At 57.4% G+C, this 22,439-nt stretch overlaps 2 protein-coding genes across 16 annotated transcripts in view; both read right to left on the bottom strand.

The window, feature by feature from the left end:
* Positions 1-6,150, bottom strand: part of LOC105463276 (probable palmitoyltransferase ZDHHC11B) — a 48,753-nt gene extending 42,603 nt beyond the window's left edge. For all 15 annotated transcript variants that reach the window (XR_011625201.1, XR_011625200.1, XR_011625203.1 and 12 more), the window contains exon 1: positions 6,062-6,150. The gene's annotated coding sequence lies outside the window, so the exon portion shown is untranslated. The remainder of the gene's footprint in view (positions 1-6,061) is intronic.
* The window catches only part of LOC139355259 (tubulin polymerization-promoting protein-like), a 29,690-nt gene extending 7,554 nt beyond the window's left edge, over positions 1-22,136 (bottom strand). The window contains exons 1-3 of the mRNA XM_071099162.1: positions 22,099-22,136; positions 15,914-15,996; positions 12,923-13,237 (exon numbers count right to left, since the gene is read on the bottom strand). Of these exons, the coding sequence (XP_070955263.1) occupies positions 12,923-13,233 (311 nt within the window). The 5' untranslated portion in view covers positions 13,234-13,237; positions 15,914-15,996; positions 22,099-22,136. The remainder of the gene's footprint in view (positions 1-12,922; positions 13,238-15,913; positions 15,997-22,098) is intronic.
* Between the last annotated feature and the right edge of the window lie 303 nt (positions 22,137-22,439).

Genomic DNA, 22,439 nt, shown 5'->3' with positions numbered 1-22,439 from the left:
TGTCCAGGTGGGCAGTGGCTGCGAGGTTCTGAACGCACACTGCGGCGGCTCCTGGCCAGTCAGACGGGGAGGGAGGCAGGGGAGGGAGGGACGTGGTGTCAGGAGAGGGAGGAACGTGGTGTCAGGGGAGGGAGGGACGTGGCGTCAGGGGAGGGAGGGAGGGGCAGTGAAAGGCACTCAATGGCTGCTATGGGGTGGGGGATCTGGAGGGGCTGGGCGGTCTCAACAGGAGTGTTAGGAAGCTTCCCCCCGTTATGCCTCGTGCAAAGCCCTTATTGTCTCTTTGGGAAAAAACCTTCAGAAAATGAAGTTGGTATTACATGTACTACTTTGGGAAGAGAGACACTGAGAACTAGTTCACAATTCTTCTTCCTTGCAGTCGTGAACGTCCACGATTCAGTGGCTCTGCGCTGCCTTTGGGGCTCCTCCCTGGTCCTCCAAATGTGACGCCAGGCGGATGCGGGGCCATAGGGCCCTGGGGCTTGAGCCACACAAGAATGTCTCAGGGAGACCCGAGAGACTCACAGCTGTGAAACAAGACCATGGTGCCTGGGCCGGGCGCGGGGCTCACCCTGTAATCCCAGCACTGTGGGAGGCTGAGGCGTGCGGATCACCTGAGGTCAGGAGTTCGAGACCAGCCTGGGCAAAATGGCGAAACCCCGTCTCTACTAAAAATACGAAGATTAGCAGGGCATGGTGGCACATGCCTCTAATCCCAGCTACTCAGGAGGCTGAGGCATGAGAATTGTTTGAACCTGGGAGGTCGAGGCTGCAGTGAGTCAAGATTGTGCCACTGCATTCCAGCCTGGGTAACAGAGGGAGACTCCATCTCAAAAGAAAAGAAAAGGAGGGGAGGGGAGGCGAGGGGAGGGGGAAAGAAAAGTCCAAGGTGCTAAGGAAGGAAACAGAAACACAGAAAGACAATCTTGTACATTAAAAACACAACTCCCAATTAAAAACAAAACCCAAATGAAAGTGCCAACAAACAGAAATGATGTTGCCAAAAATCACATTGGTAAAACCCGGACGATCACATCCAGGAAGGACCACAGATCTCAGAGAGGAGGAGAGAGGAATCGCTCAGCAGCCTGGAGCCTGGAGCCTGACCCTGTGCATCTGTCAGGCTTTCAGAAGAGGAAGGTAGAGTGTCTGTGAGAGAAGAAAACACTGAAGAACTTTGAGAAGATTGAAGGCTTCAGGTCCACACTGTGCACAAGGGCCAGAAAGGATGATTGGAAAAAGAAATACATCCACACCGGTGAAAATGTGAGCGGCAAGGATGTAGAAAAAAATCCTGCAGTGTTCTCAGAAGAAAACACGAGGGAGATTCATTACAATATATGGATACCTGCAAATTGTACTGCATCCGTTTTTTAGACGTAGAGCAATTCTTCAGGTTCTGAGAGCATTTTAATCTAAAATGCATCTGGCCAAAGGATAATCAAAGTTTGAGACAAAACAGATTCTTTCGGAATGTGTGAATATTCAAAGTACACCAACCATTAATCATTTCCAAAAAGAATTATTTAGAGATTTACTCCATCAAATAAATTATCACAGATAAAACATGGTGAGCAAATTAATCTAAAATTATATCTAAATTAAATCCAAAACAAAACCAAATTTAAGTGACAGACGACAGAACCATGAACCTGCACCACGGGCCGCAGGCGCGGAGCGTTGGGGTCGCGCTGTTCCACGGAGCCACGCGCGGGGGCGTGGGAACTCCATGCTGGCCAGCACACAGCCATCTCCTCACAGGATCTCGGTGCGGCCCAGGACAGCGGAGCAGCCCAGCAGCAGGCGCCGCACCTGCCCCACGGAGGACAGCGAGCCGGGGAGAGATACCCCACGGAGGACAGCGAGCGAGTGGGACAGACCCCACGGGGGACAGTGAGCAGAGGAGAGATACCCCACGGAGGACAGCGAGCCAGGGGACAGACCCCACGGAGGACAGCGAGCCGGGGAGAGATACCCCACGGAGGACAGCGAGCTGGGGAGAGATACCCCACAGAGGACAGTGAGCGAGTGGGACAGACCCCACGGGGGACAGCGAGCCGGGGAGAGATACCCCACGGAGGACAGCGAGCCGGGGAGAGATACCCCACGGAGGACAGCGAGCGAGTGGGACAGACCCCACGGGGGACAGTGAGCCGAGGAGAGATACCCCATGGAGGACAGCAAGTGAGTGGGACAGACCCCACGGAGGACAGCGAGCCGAGGAGAGATACCCCACGGAGGACAGCAAGTGAGTGGGACAGACCCCATGGAGGACAGCGAGCTGAGGGGACAGACCCCACGGAGGACAGCAAGTGAGTGGGACAGACCCCATGGAGGACAGCGAGCTGAGGGGACAGACCCCACAGAACACAGCGAGTCGGGGGCACGGACCTCACAACAGCCAGGGAAGACTCCAGGACAGCTCCTTCCCCTCAGGCCCACGCTCAGCCTCGATACCACCGTGGCCTGTGAGCACATTCACAACCCACACACCACACACCACACACCACAGGTCACACACCGCACACCACAGGTCACACACCACACACCACAGACCACACACCACACAACCCACACCACACACCACACAACCCACACCACAGGCCACACATCACACACCACATACCACACAGGTTACACACCACACCACACAGACCACACACCACACATCACACCATACACAACACACCACACACCACACACCACACACCACACACCCCACACCACACACCACACACCACAGACCACACAACCCACACCACACACCACACAACCCACACCACAGGCCACACATCACACACCACATACCACACAAGTCACACACCACACCACACAGACCACATACCACACATCACACCATACACAACACACCACACAACCCACACCACAGGCCACACACCACATACCACACAACACACCACACACCACACCATACAGACCACACACCACACACACCACACATCACAGCATACACAACACAACACACAACCCACACCACAGGCAACACACCACACCACACAGACCACACACCACACCACACACAACACACCACACAACACACCACACAACACATACCACACAAACCACACAGACCACACACCACATACCAGACTACATACCATATACCACATAGAACCCACACCACACACCACGCATCACACACCATGCACAGAGACCACACAACACACCACATACCACACAGACCACACACCACACACACCACACAACCCACACCACACACCACATATCACACAGACCACACACCACACCACACACAACACACAACACATACCACACAAACCACACACCACATACCACATAGACCAAACAACCCACACCACATACCACGCACTACACACCACGCACCACACAGACCACACAACACACCACATACCAGACCACACACCACATACTGCACAGACCACACACCACACACACCACACCACACAACACACACCACCACATAACTTACACCACACACCACAGACCACACACCATACAACATATACTACATAGACCACATAACGCACACACACCACACAACACAAATGACAACACACAATACACACCACATACACCACACAACACACAACACAGACCACACACCACACACCACATACACCACACACCACATACCATACTACACAGCACACACATCATACAACACAACACAGACCACACACAACACAAACCACACAACACAGAAACCACACAACACACACCACACAAGACACAACAAACACTACACATCACACAGCTCATACACCACACACACCACATACCACAAAACACGCACCACAGAGACCACACAATTCACAACACACACACACCACACAACACACAAAACAGACCACACACCACACAACAAACTCCACAAGCCACACACCACACAAACCACACGCACACACCTCACGCCACACTGCACACACATATGTAACACAAGCAAAACACAAATACCACACAAATCACACACTGCACATGCACCACATGACACGTACCAGACACCAGCCACAAATGCATCACACTCCACACACCACACATGCACACATCACACACTACACATGAACCACACACAACACAGGGACCACACAATACACACAACACACAGCACACTGCATACACACCACACACCGCACACCACACACCAAACCACACACCACACACCACACCACATACTGCACACATACCACACCCCCCACAAAATACCACACAACACACAATGCTCACATTCTCACACACACCACACAATGGACACATACTCCCACACACCACACAATGCTCATATTCCCACACACACACCACACAATGCACACACTTGCACACACCACACAATGTACACACACTCCCACACACACCACACAATGCACACACTCCCACACACACCACACAATGCACACATACTCCCATACACCACACAACGCACACACACTCCCCCACACACCCCACAATGCACACACATTCCCACACACACAACGCACACACTCTCACACACACAACGCGCACACACACACCACACAACGCACACACACTCCCACACACGCCACACAATGCACACACACTCCCACACACCACACAACGCACACACACTCCCCCGCACACCACACAATGCACACACATTCCCACACACACAATGCACACACTCTCACACACACCACACAATGCACACACACTCCCCCGCACACCACACAATGCACACACATTCCCACACACACAATGCACACACTCTCACACACACCACACAATGCACACACACACACCACAACACACAATGTACACACACTCCCACACACACCACACAATGCACACACACTCCCCCACACACCACACAATGCACACACACTCCCACACACCACACAATGCACACACACTCCCCCCCACATCCCACAATGCACACACATTCCCCCACACACAACGCACACACTCTCACACACACCACACAACGCGCACACACACACCACACAATGCACACACACTCCCCCACACACCCCACAATGCACACACACTCCCACACAACGCACACACACTCCCACACACACCACACAATGCTCACACTCCCCCACACACCACACAATGCACACACACTCCCACACACAATTCAAGCGAAAGGAGCATCTGTGAGTCATGCCACTGAAGACTTGTGATGTTGGGTTCAGGAAGTGAGCACAACTGAGGATGGATGGGCCCCCCGTGTTATGACAACTGGCAACTGGACTGAAGCCCGGGGAACTGGCTGTCGTGCACCGGGACCGGCAGTGCAATCCTGTGTGGTGGACCCCAGGCGCCTCCTGTCTGCCCCCATCTGTGCATGTGGACACGGCCCCCTTCTCAGACTGGGCCTCCATCCGTCTCTGCACGAGAACCAGCCCCTGACACGCACCCCAGAGACCACAGGTGCCCATCCCACCCTATCAGGTCTGTAAGATGCCATGGCCTCCTGAGTCTTTCCTGTTCCCATCTTTGTATATGTCACCAGGCCCCGAGAGTCTGTCCCGGCCCTGTCCCTACGTTTATGACTCCGTGGTCCCCTGAGTCTGTCCTGTTCCCCGTCCTGTCTTGATGACACCAGGCCCCAAGAGTCTGTCCCGGTCCCGTCCCTGTCTTTATGACACTGAGGTCCCCCGAGTCTGTCCTGGCCCCCGTCCCAGCTTTATGACACCATGGTCCCCCAAGTCTGTCCTCTTCGTCCCTGTCCCTGCCTTTATGACACTGTGGTCCCTGAGTCGGCCCTCACCCTGTCCCTGCCCTTATGACAGTCTGGCCCCCCTGACATGTCCTCGCTCTCCTCCAGCCCCCCAAATGTGTCCTCGTCCCCCTCTGGGCCTGCTCAGCCATGCTTTTTCCACGGGGACCCTCTGGAAGCCACTCCACCCTGGTGAAACCTTCCATTCCTGTACTCCACACAGCGGAAACGGCCTTTTCTGAGGCCCCTTAGGAGACAAATCCTCATTGCCCGAGTCCCCGACAGTCTTGCTGTGTCGCCTTTACTGCTTGACTCCTTCAGGGTGCAGGGATTGCATCTGCCTTTTGGGAACACGGGAAAGTAAGCCCCCACTTTCCTTACCGCCAGAATCCACAGTTCCCTCTCACGCCAATCACATCACAGGTCCAGGCTGAAGAGCAAGAGAAAAGCAGCGTCGCTCTCGCTCACTCCAGACCAAAGTGAGAGGTGGGTGAGCCGCCCTGGTCGACACGGTAGCCACGGAACCTGTAGCAGGACAAGCCGCAGACAAAGCTCCTCAGACACCGAATTAAAGAAGGAAGAGGTTTTTATTCGGCCAGGAGCGTCGGCAGACTTGCGTCTTAAGAGCCGAGCTCCCCGAGAAAGAAATTCTCAGCCTTTTTAAAGGCTTACAACTTTAAGGGGTCCACGTGAAAGCGTCGTGATAAATTGAGCAGGCGTGGGGAACGTGGCCGGGGACTACATACATCAGCTAACAGAACAAAAAGTTTTACAACGCTTTTTTCATACAGTGTCTGGGATTTACAGATAACACAAGCAGTTTAGGTCAGGGGTTGATGTTATTATTATTACTTTTTTTAACTCCTAGGGCTGGGTGGTGGTGCCAAGGTTGTCTGGCTATTTACCTTACTTTTGTTTCTTTCTAACTTTTTGCTTTCTCTCTTTCCTCTCGTCTTGTGAACTAGGCAAGGTGGGGGGAGGAGGGCAGCAGGAGTAGTAGTGGTCTCCTTCCTTAAACCCAGGGCGCCTCATAAAGCCATGGCAGTTGGGAGGATGAGGGGACAAAGAGGCATGAGGAGGAGGGAAAGCGTGAAATGGACTCGGGCATTGGTGAAATAATGCATGCAGTGGTCTATTTCCAAGACAAGGTGCCTTGAACCGGTTTAGGTCAGCAAACTACAGAAAAACAGGATGTACTAGGTCCCTGCTTGGATTGCCGATGCCTGCTTGTCGGCCTCTCCTTCCCCACCTTCCTACCTGCTTAGCTGCCCTCACCTGAACCAAAGAAGTTTAGTCTAAGATCAAAGTTTACTAACCTGCAAAAGAGCTCGCTTTGTCTGTTATCAGTCTGCCCAGTTACTCAGCTCCAAAGTCAAATACCTGAAAGCCCCTGAGCTGACTAGGATTGCAATGCACTGTGGTCCGCAACAAAATGCAGCAAGACAACTGTAAAAAAAAAACCACCTAAAACCCAACAACCAACAGGCAACGTCCAGGAAGACTGCGACCCCAGAGTACTCAGCCTAGGAGGAGCCAGGAACACTGCAAGCCCAGAGTACTCAGCCTAGGAGGAGCCAGGAAGACTGCGACCCCAGAGTACTCAGCCTAGGAGGAGCCAGGAAGACTGCGACCCCAGAGTACTCAGCCTAGGAGGAGCCAGGAAGACTGTGAACCCAGAGTACTCAGCCTAGGAGGAGCCAGGAAGACTGTGAACCCAGAGTACTCAGCCTAGGAGGAGCCAGGAAGACTGTGAACCCAGAGTACTCAGTCTAGGAGGAGCCCAGGGAGGGACCTCCGCAGCTGGTTCTGAGGAAAGACGTCAGCCACCATGGTTCTGACTGAATTCGGCACGTTTCTTCTCAGTCTCACAAGTGGAGGGAATTTCAGCATTTTAGCAAGTTGTTTCATTGGCCGTCCTGTGAGCTCAGGAATTCGGTCACTGGCTTAACTCAGGGCACAGTTTCACCATGACCCACGCCAAGGAAGGGTTTCTCCTGAGAAGGGCCAGCAAGTGTGTTGAAGGGCATCCTCCCTCCCGTCCCTGCAGCCCTCCTCCCTCCCGTCCCTGCAGCCCTCCTCCCTCAGCACTCAAGGCATTTCCAGTTCCTGTCAGCTGGGGGTCTCCACTGACTCCTATCTGAATGCCTCCGATGTGGGTCAGCTGCTGACGCTGCCTTTGGGGGTGAGGATGGGAAGGTGGACAGGGATGCACCCCTTTCTGTTAGCAGTAGCCCCTCCAGGACCCCCGCCGTGAGGAAGTTGCCCACAGTCAGGGGCCCTCTTGCCGGCTGAATCCTGCTGGGTCTCACTCTGGTGCCCGGAACCTGCAGTGGCCAGAGGTCTGCTGCCCATGGACATCCTGTCTGTCAGGGGCACACACGAGGTACGCAAGTATGAGGAACAGCTGGGCTGGGGCAGGTGCCCAGGACGACACGGGGAAGGGGCAGGAAAGCCTACCTGACAGTTCTCCAGCACTCGGGAGCCTCTGTGCACTGTCCATCCAGATCTGACCTCTCTGCTCAGGACAATAATTGCTCTGGAAGCTGAGTGGACGAGCTCACGGCAGACAGGCGGACAGGCCTGGAGGACAGACATTACCCTTAGCAGTGAGCGAAGGGAAGGCAGACGCCCAGGGTCCTTTGCTCCAGCAAAGCATCAGACAAGACCCAGCACTGCACAGACCAAGTCATGTCACGCACAGACACTGTGGAGGGATGTGGCCACAACCCAGGATGGGCCTGGCGCGGGCTCCTGTCCTCAACACACAAAGGCCAGACAGCTGGATGGAGGGTGCGAGAGGCCTGCAGACCCTGGTACCCGCCCAGCTCACTGTGGAGCAGGTTCCAAGCCACAGCCATCAGGGACCCAGAACGTCCAACTGGCAGGTGGAAAGGACGAGCTCCCAGCCCATGCCTGGACCATGCACCAGACATGCCAAGAGCCTGTACGCAGGTCTGTGGTCACCTGAGCCCCACCAGCCAGGGCCTCCAGTCAAGTCCTGGGACAGGTGCAGCCGGACAGGGGACCAGCTTCACCCTCCTCCGGGGTGGCTCTGGGCTTACCCTGACAATGTCTGGGGAAGGTCCCACAGAGTCTAAGCCACTTCTCAAACTCTGAACAAAGGCCGCCAGGTCTCAAAGGTGTGTAAGCAGACCCATCACCCGATGGCGCCAACTACAAACTCCACCTGGTATCCAGTAAATGATTCCCACACACACAAGGGGGCAGGAAAACACAACCCAAACCAGGGGAGACTCAAAGCTGAGATCAGGGAATCAGCAGACAAAGTGTAAGAACGGTGACTACAGACATGCTCTGTAGAACTGGGTAATGGGCAGAGGCTAGAACAGTTTGGAGAGCTTAAAGACAGGAAGATGAGGGAAAGTTTGGAACTTCCCAGAGACTTGCTGAATGGCTGTGATTCAAATGCTGATAGTGACATGGACAGTGAGTTCCAGGCTGAGGTGGTCTCAGATGGAGGTGAGGAACTCAATGGGAATGGGGGCAAAGGTCACTCTTGCTATGCTTTAGCAGAGACTGACAGCATTGTGGCCTTGCTCTAGAAAGCTGTGGAACTTTGAACTTGAGAGAGATGATTTAGGGCACCTGGTGGAAGAAATTTCTAAGCACTAAAGCGTTCAAGAGGTGACCTGGCTGCTTCTAAAAGCCTATGCTCACTTGCATCAACAAAAAAATGACCTGAAACTGGAACTGACATTTAAAACTGGAACTGACATTTGAAGCACAGTGTCAAAGCTTGGAAAATTTGCAGCCCAGCCATGTGGTAGAAAAGAAAAAAATCATTTTCTGGAGAGGAATTCAAGAAGGCTGCAGACATTGCGTAAGTAAAGAGGGGTCAAATGTTAATAGCCAAGACAATGGAGAAAATACCTCAGAGACATTTCAAAGACCTCTGCACAGTCCCTGCTCAGGCAAGCCTGATGGTCTACGAGGGAAAAATGGTTTCATGGCCAGGCCCAGGGCCCCAATACTCTCTGAAGCATTGGGACATGGTGCCATGGTGCTCTGTGTCCCAGCCATGGCTAAAGGGACCAAGGCACAGCTTGGGCCAATGCTTCAAAGGGTGCAAGCCCCAAGCCTTGGTAGCTTCCACGTGGTGTTGGGTCTGTGGGAAGGCAGAAGGCAAGAGTTGAGGTTTGGGAACCTCCACCTAGATTTCAGAGGATGTATGGAAAAGCCAGGGTGTCCAGGCAGAAGTCTGCTGCAGGGGCGGGGCCTTCACGGAGAACCTCTGCTAGGGCAGTGCAGGGGGGAAATGTGAGGTTGGAGCCCTCACCCCACAGAGTCCCCACTGGGGGACTGTCCAGTGCAGCTGTGAAAAAAGGGCGACCGTCCCCCAGACCCCAGAATGGTACATCTGACAGCTTGCACCATGTCATCTGGAAAAGCTGCAAGCACTCAACACCAGCCCGGGAAAGCAGCCACAGGGGCTGTACCCTGCAGAGCCACAAGGACGGGGCTGCCCAAGGCCGTGGGAGCCCATCCCTTGCATCAGTGTGGCCTGGATGTGACACAAGGAATCAAAGAAGATTATTTGGGGGCCTCAAGATATAATGACTGCCCTGCTGGGTTTCAGATTTGCAGCCTGCAGCCCCTTTGTTTTGGTTGATTTCTCCCTCTTGGAATGGGTCTATTTACCCAATGCCTGTACCCGATTTGTATCCTGGAATTAACTAACTTGGTTTTGATTTTACAGGCTCACAGGCAGAAGGAACTTGCCTTGTGTCAGATAAGACTTTAGACTCTGGACTTCTGAGTTAATGCTGGAATGAGTTAAGACTTTGGGGCACTGTTGGGAGGGCATGACTGTGTTTTGCAATGTCAGAAGCACAAGAGATTCGAGAAGAGTCAGGGGCAGAATGATCTAGTTTGGCTCTGTACTCCTGCCCACATCTCACGTTGAACTGTAATTCCCAATGTTAGGGGAGGGTCCTGGTGGAAGGATCATGGCAACGGATTTCCCCCTTGCTGTTTTCCGTTCTCACGATAGTGAGTGACTTCTCATGAGATCTGGTTGTTTAAAAGCACTTCCCCCTTTGCACTCTCTCCTGCTGTGCCATGTGAAGACACGCATGCTTCTCCTTCATCTTCCACCATGACTGTAAGTTTCCTGATGCCTCCCAGCCAGGCCTCCCAGCCAGCCTGAGGAACTTAAACCTCTTTTCTTCACCAACGACCAGTCTCAGGTGGTTCTTTACAACAGTGTGAGGACAGACTAACACACCACAGCACTTCAGCACCGAGCTGCTGAAAAGTAGTAATAAGGTCAAAATCTCAGAAGCGCTGAGAAAAACAGCCGCTGTGCAGAAAAGTGCTGTCACAGCAGCCTGGGGCCAGGGTCCCCTGGAAGGCGAGGCCAGTCACGGCTGGCGTCTGGGGTCCCCCCCACCGTGCTAGGGATTGTTCACAGCTCCAACGACAGGCACAGAGCGGTTTATGCTAAAGCTCACCTTCCCTCTGGGGTCTGGATTTTGGTACCTGCCTGGCAAGGGGGTGCCCTGTGACCAGACCCCAGTGACCCTGGGCACCAAGCCTCTGATGAGCTTCCCTGGTAGGCATTTCACACGTGTTCTCACAGCTCACTCCTGGGAATTAAGCACGTCCCATGTGCCTCTGCTGGGAGCGGATCTGGGCCTCACGCTGGATTCCCTCGGACGTCACCCACGCTCTTGTCCCTCTGCTGCTGTTGGCGCCCATCCCCTATAATCAATCATGGCCATAAGTGCCTGAACAGAGCCAGGGGAGACAGGTGGAATGTCACCATGGGAACCAGTGGGACCCATGGATCCAGGCTCCACAAATGCCGCTGGAGGTCAGAACAGCTGGGAGGCGCTGCACAGGCAGCCTTCCAGGTGAGGGCTCAGTCTCCAGGACTGCCCCACCGGCTGATGCCAACTGAAAGCCACACACAATCCACGCAAACCACAACTTCCCAACACGAGCCAGACAGACCACAACTTCCCAACACACAAGCCACGCAGACAACCTCCCAACATGTGAGCCACACAACACGTGAATCATGCAAACCACAACTTCCCAACACATAAGCCACACAGACGCAAGCCATGCAGACCACAACCTCCCAACACATAAGCCACACAGACCACAACCTCCCAACACATAAACCACACAGACCACAGCAGCTTCCCAACACACGAGCCACGCAGACAACCTCCCAACACACAAGCCACACAAACAACCTCCCAACACACGAGCCATGCAGACTACAACTTCCCAACATATAAGCCACACAGACAACCTCCCAACACGTGAGCCATGCAGACTACAGCAACTTTCTAACACGTGAGCCACGCAAACCACAACTTCCCAACACACAAGTCACACAGACCACAACTTTCTAACACATGAGCCACACAAACCACAACCTCCAAACACATAAGCCACACAGACCACAGCAATTTTCCAACACACGACCCATGCAGACCACAACCTCCCAAAACACAAGCCACACAAACAACTTCCCAACACATGAGCCATGCAGACCACAAATTCCCAACACATAAGCCACACAGACCACAGCAACTTCCCGACACGTGAGCCATGCAAACCACAACCTCCCAACACGTGAGCCAAGCAGACCACAACCTCCCAATACACAAGCCATACAGACCACAACCTCCCAATACACAAGCCACGCAGACCACAACCCCCCAACACGTAAGTTATGCAGACCACAACCTCCCAACATGCAAGCCACGCATACCACAACATCCCAACACGCAAGCCACGCAGACCACTGCAACTTCCCACCAGGTGCAGGCAAACAGAAGCAGACGCCTCTGAAATGCCCCCACTTCAGCATTCTTTACATCCCATCCTATGTGCATTTTGAAGACTTAATATGAAAAAAAAACATAAAGTTCAAGTTAATGTTTTCTACAGACTACATGTTGAGAGGTGAAATAAAACCTGCCGGGATTAATGTCACCTGCATTGTTCTACTTCTATTATCAGGGCTAGTAGGAAACCTGAGACTGCAGACAGCCTGTGCTGTTTCCATTGGAGACACTGGGTCTAGAACGTCTTCTGCCAGAAAGGAGAGTGCAGTCAGCTGAGTGGGCTCCACCACCACACAGACCATCTGTGGCAGGAGCCACGGGAACAGGGTCGGTGGCCTATCATGGACCATCTGTCGGATCCAACACCAGCCTACAGACCCCATGAGCCAGGTCCCTCGGCCCGTGAGCCCAGCGCACTCACTTGATCTTGCTGAAGACGATGTCCACGTCGGTGACCATCACGTTCCTGCCGTTGATCACCTGGCAGTCCTTGCACAGCTTCGACCAGTTCTTGCCGTGCATCTCCCTCCCAGTGGCCCTGGTGTCCCCGTGCACTGCAAAGCGCCGGAAGGCCTCCTCCAGGGCACTGAGCTCGGGGGCCGCTGCTGCACCCTCACCGGCACCCTCCGACTCCAGCGACAGCCTCTTGGCTGCCTGGTCCTTCAAGGGGTCCCCTGGGGACTTGGGGGGCGTCCTGTTGGCAGCTTTGGCGGGCTTCGCCTTGTCAGCCATGTTGCTGTGGAGGAAGGAGAGGAGAAAGGTGTCACCTGGGCCATGTCCCAGCTGACCTGGGCACAGCCCAGGAGACCCACCATACCAACGAGCACCAGGATGTGGCTGAGACGGGCAGGCCCTCCCGGGGCGACGTGGCGAGGGCTGAGATGGGCAGGCCCTCCCGGGGCGACGTGGCGAGGGCTGAGATGGGCAGGCCCTCCCAGGGCTGGGCGTGAGGCCCCTCAGACCCTCAGGGCCAGCTGCCCTGGAGGCACGCGTGTCCAGCTGCCAGGCAGAGTGGAGCCAAGCGAGGCCTTGCCCACTTGCCGTCATTGGGCCAAGAACTCCCTAAGTCAGATAAAGGCAGCAGCTTTAGGGTGGGAGCTGAGCTGGGTGCCAGGGGCTCCAGGCCGAGCAGGCTCAGGGTGTGACTGGCAGCATCACAGCCCATCCTGGGTCCTCCCCACCGCCACACTTTTCCACTGCCCCTCCTGTGGACGCCCGCTCTGCAGCTCTGGGGGACACCTCAGGACCATACCTTCCCCAGGGTCCGTGACGGGACGCCTTCCTCCGGGAGGGTCCACAGTGGTCCTGGGACAGCCGCTCCCACCCCAGTGCAGAGCCTCTGACCATAGATGGAGCTTTGGGTTGGGGGGGGTGTGCGTGGTGGCCCTGGGGGCACCTGAGGATGCTCTGCCCAGGTGCCCTGGGCCTGCCGAGCCCACAGTGCCCCAGCCAGGGGAGGGGACTGCGGGTGTGCAGAGTTGAGGCAGTGGTGGGGGCACCGGAGTCGGGGCGCAGGGACGCCCTCTGGACTTTGCAAGGCGCCCACCCCCAGAGCAGGCGGCTGGGCCATGGGGTTGAGAAGACTGAGGGGTGCCACTCAGGGAGGGTTTGGAGACGCAGGGCTACGCCACAGGGCGGGGCTGCCGAGGCCGCCTCCCCACCACGCATGGTGAGACCCAGTCAGGTCCTGAAGGACTCAGAGTGAGGTGCTGGCCTCCGCATGACAGCCGCTTCCCCAAGGGGCCGGGACGCCAGGTGGCCGTCAGCACTGCACTGAGAGCTGAAGGTCTCCTCGGCCCACAGACACAAGAGCCGGTGGGAGGGTCGGTGCCGAGGACACAGGTGCATGTCCCAACCCTGGGACTCAAGGAGCCCTCTCAGATCTGGAGTTCTCAGCACCAGTCATGGCCAAAGTGTGGCTCTGTCATCCTGGGGGTCCTGAGTGTGGCCCCTGCTGACCTTGAGATCCCACAGATTCCCCCAAAACAGCTGGAAAAAAATCCAGGGGTGCTGCCTACACTGAGGACCTTAAGGGCCTCAGGCCCCTCCCATTCACCCCTTTCCTGGAAGGCACCGAAAATGCAGATGCCAACCCAGCGGAGGACGCAGGGGCAGGACCCAGTCGGGTAGGACCAAGTGGGGCAGGATCCCGGCAGGGGCGGGGCCGCGTGGGGGCAGGATCTCGGTGGGGGCGGGGCCGCGTGGGGTCAGGATCCCGGCGGGGGCGGGTCCGCGTGGGGGCAGGATCCCGGCGGGGGCGGGGCCGCATCGGGGCAGGATCCCGGCGGGGGCGGGGCCGCGTGGGGTCAGGATCCCGGCAGGGGCGGGACCGCGTGGGGTCAGGATCCCGGCGGGGGCGGGGCCGCGTGGGGGCAGGATCCCGGTGGGGGCGGGGCCGCCTGGGGTCAGGATCCTGGGGGTAGAAGGGCTGGGTCAGGTGTCCAGCCAGGAACAGTCTCCCGTTTTATCGCTGACACCATTTCTTTGTCTGAAACAGGAGCTGCTCACAGGCCTGGCCTGTGTTTCCACTGGGCCTCTGCAGCAGGGGACGCTGGGCAGGAGGAGAGGTTGGGAAATTCCCAGAAGCAATGGTGGGTTTTGTGAGCACCCAGAACAGTGGTGGGCGTGCGGGTCAGAGGAAAAGAACCTTCTGGGATGCTTCAAACTCAGGGCCGCGTTCTGTGGTCTTATCTCCTGTGGGGACGCGCCTGAACAAAGACCCTTATTCACACACCTCCGTGAGTCATTGGGACCGTGGGCACCAACTTTGCCACCGAATGGCCACCGTGGGACGGAGGTGCAATGGGGCTCCCGGACTCTGCAAAGGACACTGCAGCAGAGACTCATCCTGGTCTGAGACGGCTGTCCGAGGCCCAAGTGAGAGTTAAACCACATCCCCAGCCAGTGCCCACCACCCACACCAACACCCTTTCTCTAAAGCACCACACAGGACATTCCGCCAACGGAGCATCCCAAAACGGAATAAAATAGATCCCCGCTGCCTCATCCCATCAACCACGTCCGAGACTCGGCGGCTGCAGATGCGGTGGGACAGGCCTCCTTTAAAGGCACCTCCCGTGGGGACAGCCAGGGCTCTCACGGGGGGCACAGCAGGTTAGAGAACACAGCTGGGGCTCTCACAGGAGGCACAGTGGGTTACAGGAGAAAACAGCCGGGGCTCTCACAAGGGGCAGAGCAGGTTACAGGACACGGCAGAACCAGGGGCTGGTCCCTCATCCAGCGCAGCTTCACTGAGCGCCAGACGCACGAGGACCGTGCCCTACCCCAGGCCAGTCACTGCCCGTGGGTTGCCCTCGGGGCTCCAGCTCCAGGGCACCTGCAGGCAGCTGGGACCAGGCCAGCTCTGGGCCAATGGTGGCCCCATCTAATCCCCAGAACCTGTGAACCCGACCTTGTTTGGAGAAAGGATCTGGAAATGACATCATCCTGGATTATCCATAGCTGAGCCCTAAATCCAATGGTGAGTGTCTCTACCTAGAAGAGGCAGAAGAGAAGACACACAGAGAAGAGGAGAAGGTGCTACAGGCTGAATTCGTCCCCTCTAAAATCCACACTGGAACCTAATCCCCATTGTGGTGGCATTAAGTGCCACCAAGGACACGGGCCAACAGGAAACTGTGTGGGTGAATGGCTTCGACCCCTCTGGAAACTGCTTGGCATCATCTGATGAATGTAAAGACACACATGATCCCGGATCCAACGGCTCCACTTCCAGATTGACCCAAGAGACTCCTGCCCACGTGCCCCAAAGAACATCCCAGGAATGCCCACGACAGCTTCATCCCTAGTTGCCAAGAAAGGGAAACCGCGTGGACAGGCGCCTGCTGCCAGCATGGTGGTCTGAGGGACAGCGGGCATCCCCGCGAGAGTGTGGGCAGCATGAGCGCGAGCGCCTGGGGCTCCTCGATGCAGTGTGGACGGACACTCGCGCACACTGTTGACCACGGTGAGCCGGCACGGCAGAGTGCCCACTGCGTGGCTTCTGGTTAAACGTTAAAAACACAGGCAAAGCCAGAGCACAGTGCTCAGGAATTGGTGATTCGATGAGAAAACAGTGAGTAAGACCCCATCCCGCTCCCGGAACACGAAGAGAGGCAGCCCACAACGACTGGCACTAGAACTGCAGGTGGACTGTGCCAGGTGCCAGCTGGGGCCCTCACAGCAGGCGGCCTGGGGACACGTGGGCACTGGCAAAGGTGGCAGGAACAAGCCTGGTGGGAGGTGAGGCTGAGATGAGCTTCACCCCAGTGGCTCCGCCCATGGCCCAGGCTCCTCTGGCACTGAGAAGGCAGAGGTGCCATTCCGCCCAGGAGCAGAGGAAACCGGCATTTGGGCAGCCTTAGGAGAAGCGGGGGCTGTGTGCACAGGAGAGGTCGGACGCCCCAGAAGCAGCCACGGTGGCCAGGTCACCTGTGAGACGCCATGGGTGGGAGATGCAGGTGGCTGTGCAGTGGTGCCCTGGGCTCAGGGGGAGGGGCTGGGTCAGGTCCCTGGGGCTGGCTGGGGCCTGGACATGGCTCCCTGGCCCTTAGGTACCAGCAGCACTGCTGAGTGGGTGGGACTGACCTGGTCTGTTTCTGGGCGGGGATCCAGTGTGAGAGGGTGAACCGCAAGTGGCAGCCATTGGCATGGTGAGCTAAGCACACTTGGCACACCACTGTGGGCCAGGAAGGTGTGTCACACACTTCCTGACAACGCAGAGGGTGCTGGGAGCTCGCCTGTGTCTGACGTGAGGGCACTTGGGCCAGGGCCTGGGTTTGAATCCACATCCAGACCCCATGTAGCAGGACGAGCCATAGACAAAACCCTCAGACATCCGATTAAAGAAGGAAGAGGTTTTATTCAGCCAGGAGTGTCGGCAGACTCACGTCTTAAGAGCTGAGCTCCCTGAAGACAGAGTTCCTGGCTTGTTTAAGGGCTTACAACTCTAAGGGGTTCCATGTGAAAGGGTCGTGATAGATTGAGAGCACATGTGGTTAGAGTGGGGGGTTAATCTTTTAACCTCAGGCCTGGTCATCAGTGGCACCTGCTGGTCTTGCCACTGACTTCATTTCTATTGTTTTTCAAATTTTACTTCCTCCTCCTCTTCAGAGACAGGAGACAGTAAGAGAAATGGCTTCTCTCCTCACCCATACGGGTGCTCGCTGCTCCTGTCCCCACTGACTGATGACTGATGGCCAGAGGGAGGCAGCGGGTGTGTGAAGTCGCCTGGCAGGTGCGGCTGTTGGTGGCATTCCCTGGGCAGAGGTCACATTGGACGTTTGTGAACAAATGAGCAGGTTGGGGTTACAGGTTATGGAATCTGGGAAATGTGGTCTGTGATGCCATGCGCACTGGGGGATCACGTGGAGCCCACATGGGTGGGCACCTTTGATCATGCCAAGAAGTCAGACGTGGGACACAGAGCCGGCCCGGAGGAACGCACGCACCAATCCCTTCCCTGAGCCACGCTGAACGGGGAAAGGGCTCCAGGTGGCCTTAACCGCTGGGCTTAAAGAAAGGTTCAGAACCTCTCTTCCCTTCCAGAACCTCACTTTTCAACGACGTCCGCACAACTGGGGTCCTCAGAGGAGGCGCTCACCCTTCCACGATGGAAGGGAGAAGCCCAGCTTTCTGAACGGATGAGGCTGCAGAAGGCAGCTGGTATGATGAAAAGACAGAAAGCTTTGCCTGCTTCCACTCTTTTGAAAGATTTTTTATATTTCTTCCCCAAAGAAAGTCACGCATTTGGACATTCAGACATTAAATCACAATTCACAATTAAGTAGTGCTGAAGTTAAAGGAGCAACATGGAACCCAGAACAGTCTTAATTTGCATATCAGGAAATAAGATTTAGGGACAGCTGATGTTTTTCTTAATTCTTTTTCTGAGAACCGCGTGCCACTTTCCTGCGGGGTGCTGCCCTTCCCCAGGCGTGATTCCAGGGGGCTGCAGACCACAGAACCCGCCCCTCCCCTGGATCCAGCAGGGCCAATCAAAGCCATTCCCAGGCAGAGCCCTGCAGCGCTGGGGAGGGGCTGCCCCACTGAGGAGGTGCTGCTGAGTTGATGTGCCCTGGAGGCCCTGGCGGGGAGACGGCCTGGAGGTGAAATGCCCAGGATGGGGAAGCCCTGGGCAGGGGAAGCCCTAGGGAGGGAGAAGCACTGGGTGGAAGAACCCTGCGGGTGGGGGATGCACTAGGGGGCGGGATGCACTGGGGAGGGGGAAATCCCCTGGTGGGCATACGCTGGGGAGGGGGATTACCTGGGGAAGGGGATACCCTGGGTGGAGATTCCATGTGGGGAAGAAGCCCTGGGTTGGGGGGGATTCCCTGGGTGGAGATGCCATGTGGGGAAGATGCCCTGGGTGGGGAGATGCCCTGGGTGAGGGGGATGTGCTGGGTGTGGGGGGGTGCCCTGGGAGGGGTGGTGCCCTGGGTGGGGGAGTACCCTGGGTGGGGGGGTGCCCTGGGTGAAGATGCCATGTGGGGAGGATACCCTAGGTGGGGGGGATTCTCTGGGTGGGGAATCGTTGTGGGGATTGTCCTGGGTGGTGGAGCCTTGGGGAAGGAATGGCCTAGGGGGTGGCTCTAGGAGGGGGTAGCTCTGGGAGGTAGAGGTATTGGGAGGAGGATGTCACCTTAGGGGGATATCTGTTGCTGATGCCCTAGGAGGGAAGCCCTGTGTGGGAGATCATCAGAGTGGGGGGTGCCATGGGTGGGAGATGCAGTGAGTGGAAGCTGCCCTGGGTGGGTGTTCTACTGTGTGCAGGATCACCTGGGTGGGAGCTGCCCCAGGTGGGGGATCATCCAGGTGGGGGATCATCTGGGTGGGGTATGCCCTGGGTGGGGGATCATCTGGGTGGAGGCTGCCCTGGGTGGGGGCTGCCCTGGGTGGAAGATCATATCAGGGGCATGCGGTGGGTTATGGCCCTGTGCCACCTCCTAACACACACACACCAAGAAGAAGGTGGTCTCCCTAGAAGAAAGATCCATGCAGGGCATCTTGGGGTTTGGCTCGTGGATGCCGGGGACCAGGTCTGAGCCCCAGATGTGGCTGGGCCTGACCCACGCAGCTCCACCCCTTCCTTCCCAGGAAACACCTTTGGCTCTAGCAGTAGGAACTAGGCGTGTGTAGATTCTGCTGCCTGATCCTGGCTCCTGGCTGAGGGTTTGTGGGCTCAGATGGACTTGACACCCGGCCGCAACCCTCCTGGGCGCAGCTTTCTGGCTCCCCCAGCCCAGGCAGAGGCAATGACTGACTCTCCTCACCCAGAGTGTTTTCCCGAAGGCACTTCTGCCTGAGGGCACCAGGCTGGGCCAGGTACTGCAGGGCGCTGACCAGCACTGGCCTGGGGCCCCCGAGAGCCCCAGATGGCATCCCTCTCACACAGTCCTCCTGTCTCACCACCAGCTATAAACAGACTCAGCTCTCTGCTGGCACGGCGTCTCCCAAGGAAGCTTTTAATTCTCAGCGTCCTCTGCAGGGAGTGGCTCCCACAGGCCTGAGAGGGAACAGACTGCCTGCTCTCCAGAGAGCTCCCCAGTCTCCATCTGCGATGGGTGATCCTAATTTTCTTTAGGAAGTTCTCCCAAGCCCTGCGTGTGGCGCTTTGGCCTTTGTGCCCACGGAGGCCCCCTGCAGCCCCTCCCTCCAGACCCTGCCCAGCCCGAGGCAGGAACCCTGTTGACCGATTCCCAGGCCTAGGGCAGCCACTGCCAGTGTGAGGCTTGCAAATTAGGGTAGAGGGGTCAAAAGGAAGCCCCTTTTAGACCATTTCTATGAGCATTTCTATGCGCATTTCCACAATGAGCATTTATAACCTTGTATAATCGTTAAAACATGTATTGAAACTTCAGGGAATTCGGGAAGATGGACCAACCCCAGCTGTAAGATGAAAATGCAGCCAGTGACCGGGGAGCTTCCTCCACGCACACGCGGTCCAGTCCCCGTGACTTCATGCTTTGTGAAGATGCAGAGCGAGTTCATGCCGGCGCCTTTCGGAATCAGGGATCCCATTAGAAACCATGAAAGCTGCAGACCCCTCCCGGGAAAACGCACACACCTCCTGGAGCTCGCCTTCTGCAGCCGCTCCTGGAGCCCGCCCCTCCCCCACAGGCCCTCCGAGGATCACGTGGTGGGGAGGCGCTGGCACCCAGCTGCTGACAGGCCGAGAGCCCAGTTCAAGGCACCGGCATCAGGCTGCGGCTGCCTCACTCCCCTCCACTTCCTGCCCCTTCCAGGCCTCCGTCCAGCCCCATCTCCTAGTCCCAGGCCACAGGGAGCTGGGTCACCGGCCAGGGGCAGGGGCTGGCTGGGCGCAGGGGGAGACCTCTCCCCCAGAGAAGTCGGGCGGGCAGGGGTGGCCGGGGTGGGCTGAGGGGCCCAGTCCTCTATGGGTCTCCCAGGGGCCTCGCACGCAGAAGAGCCAATAAACATGCCAGGTGGATCAGCGGTGACACTGAGAGGGAACGCAAACCCCCACCCAAACAGCAGCCCCCCAACCCCATCCAAACAGCAGCCCCCCAACCCCATCCAAACAGCAGCCCCCCAACCACCATCAAAACACCCAAACCCCATCAAAACAGCAGCCCCCAAACCCCCATCAAAACAGCAGCCCCCAAACCCCATCAAAACAGCAGCCCCCAAACCCCATCAAAACAGCAGCCCCCCAACCCCATCAAAACAGCAGCCCCCAAACCCCATCAAAACAGCAGCCCCCAACCCCATCAAAACAGCAGCCCCCCAAGCCCCATCAAAACAGCAGCCCCCAAACCCCATCAAAACAGCAGCCCCCCAACCCCCATCAAAACAGCAGCCCCCCAAACCCCCATCAAAACACCAGCCCCGCCACGGCCGGGGAGGGACGCGCTTCTCACCTCCCTCGGCTCCGTTTACGTAACCGAAACCGCAGAATAAAGGGCTCCTCAGATCCTCGGGCGCTGCTCCCAGGGGTGCGGGAAGGTGTCCCGGCAGCGCCTCTCCATCGCCACAGGCCCGCGGGCGGTAGCCAAGGCCCGGGGAAGCCCGAGGCTCTGCGGGGGACGGTCTGACACCCCCACCTGCCGGGACCCGGTGGTGTCAGGACCCCGAGACGGCTCATTCTGGGCCGTTTCTATGGCCCGGGATCTCTCAAAACCCGCTGTGGGCTGTGGCTTCATTCCAGCCCTCCACGCCCTAATTTCCCACGCCTCACATTGGCGGCGGCCCCCTAGGCCTGGGAATAGGGAAACGGTTCGAGTCCCGGGCTGGGGAGGGCCTGGAGGGAAAGGCTGCAGGGGCGAAGAAAGGCCAAAGCGCCAGGCGCAGGGCCCGGAGACGGTGACAGACCTGTCGCTGGCGCGGCGGACGGTGACCCCCGCCCGCGGCCTTTGCGAAACCTCCCTGCCGCCTCCGGGCATCGAGCGCGCTGCGCTGAACTCCGGGCATCCTAATCTGGGGGCGCCGGGACGCGCGGGACGGCCCGGGAAGGGGGCTCGGGTGAGCGCGGGGGGCAGGGGCTGCGGCTCAGGTGGCTGCTGGGGCTGACGGGCCCAGTCTGCGCCCCCGGGTGGCCCCCGAGCCGCGCCCGCAGGACCGAGCCCCGCGTCCGCTTACCTTGGAGACGCAGCGATTGCACCGGCGGCGCCTCCGTGACTCCGCAGCGCCCGACCCGGCGCTCAGCGGAGCGCTCCCGCCGCTGCCGTGCGCCAGCCCCGCCCCGGCCCGCCCCTGGCCCCCAGAGTCCCGCGCCTGCCCCCACCCCTGCGCTCCTTGGCATCCCCGTCCCTGCCGCCCCACCCGGCAAGGGAAACGCGCGGTGCGCCCCGAGGCGTCTGCTTACAAGGCCGGTTCCGCGCAGGCCCCGCCGGCCACCGGGTATCCGCTCAGCGGAGGGCAATTACTGAAAACTGACTCACAGCCAATGATGTGATCCACGCACAGTGTCCCGTTATGTT

Source organism: Macaca nemestrina, chromosome 6 (assembly GCF_043159975.1).
Source record: "Macaca nemestrina isolate mMacNem1 chromosome 6, mMacNem.hap1, whole genome shotgun sequence".
NCBI classification, from domain to species: Eukaryota; Metazoa; Chordata; class Mammalia; order Primates; family Cercopithecidae; genus Macaca; species Macaca nemestrina.
This window is presented reverse-complemented; position numbering and strand designations above follow the sequence as displayed.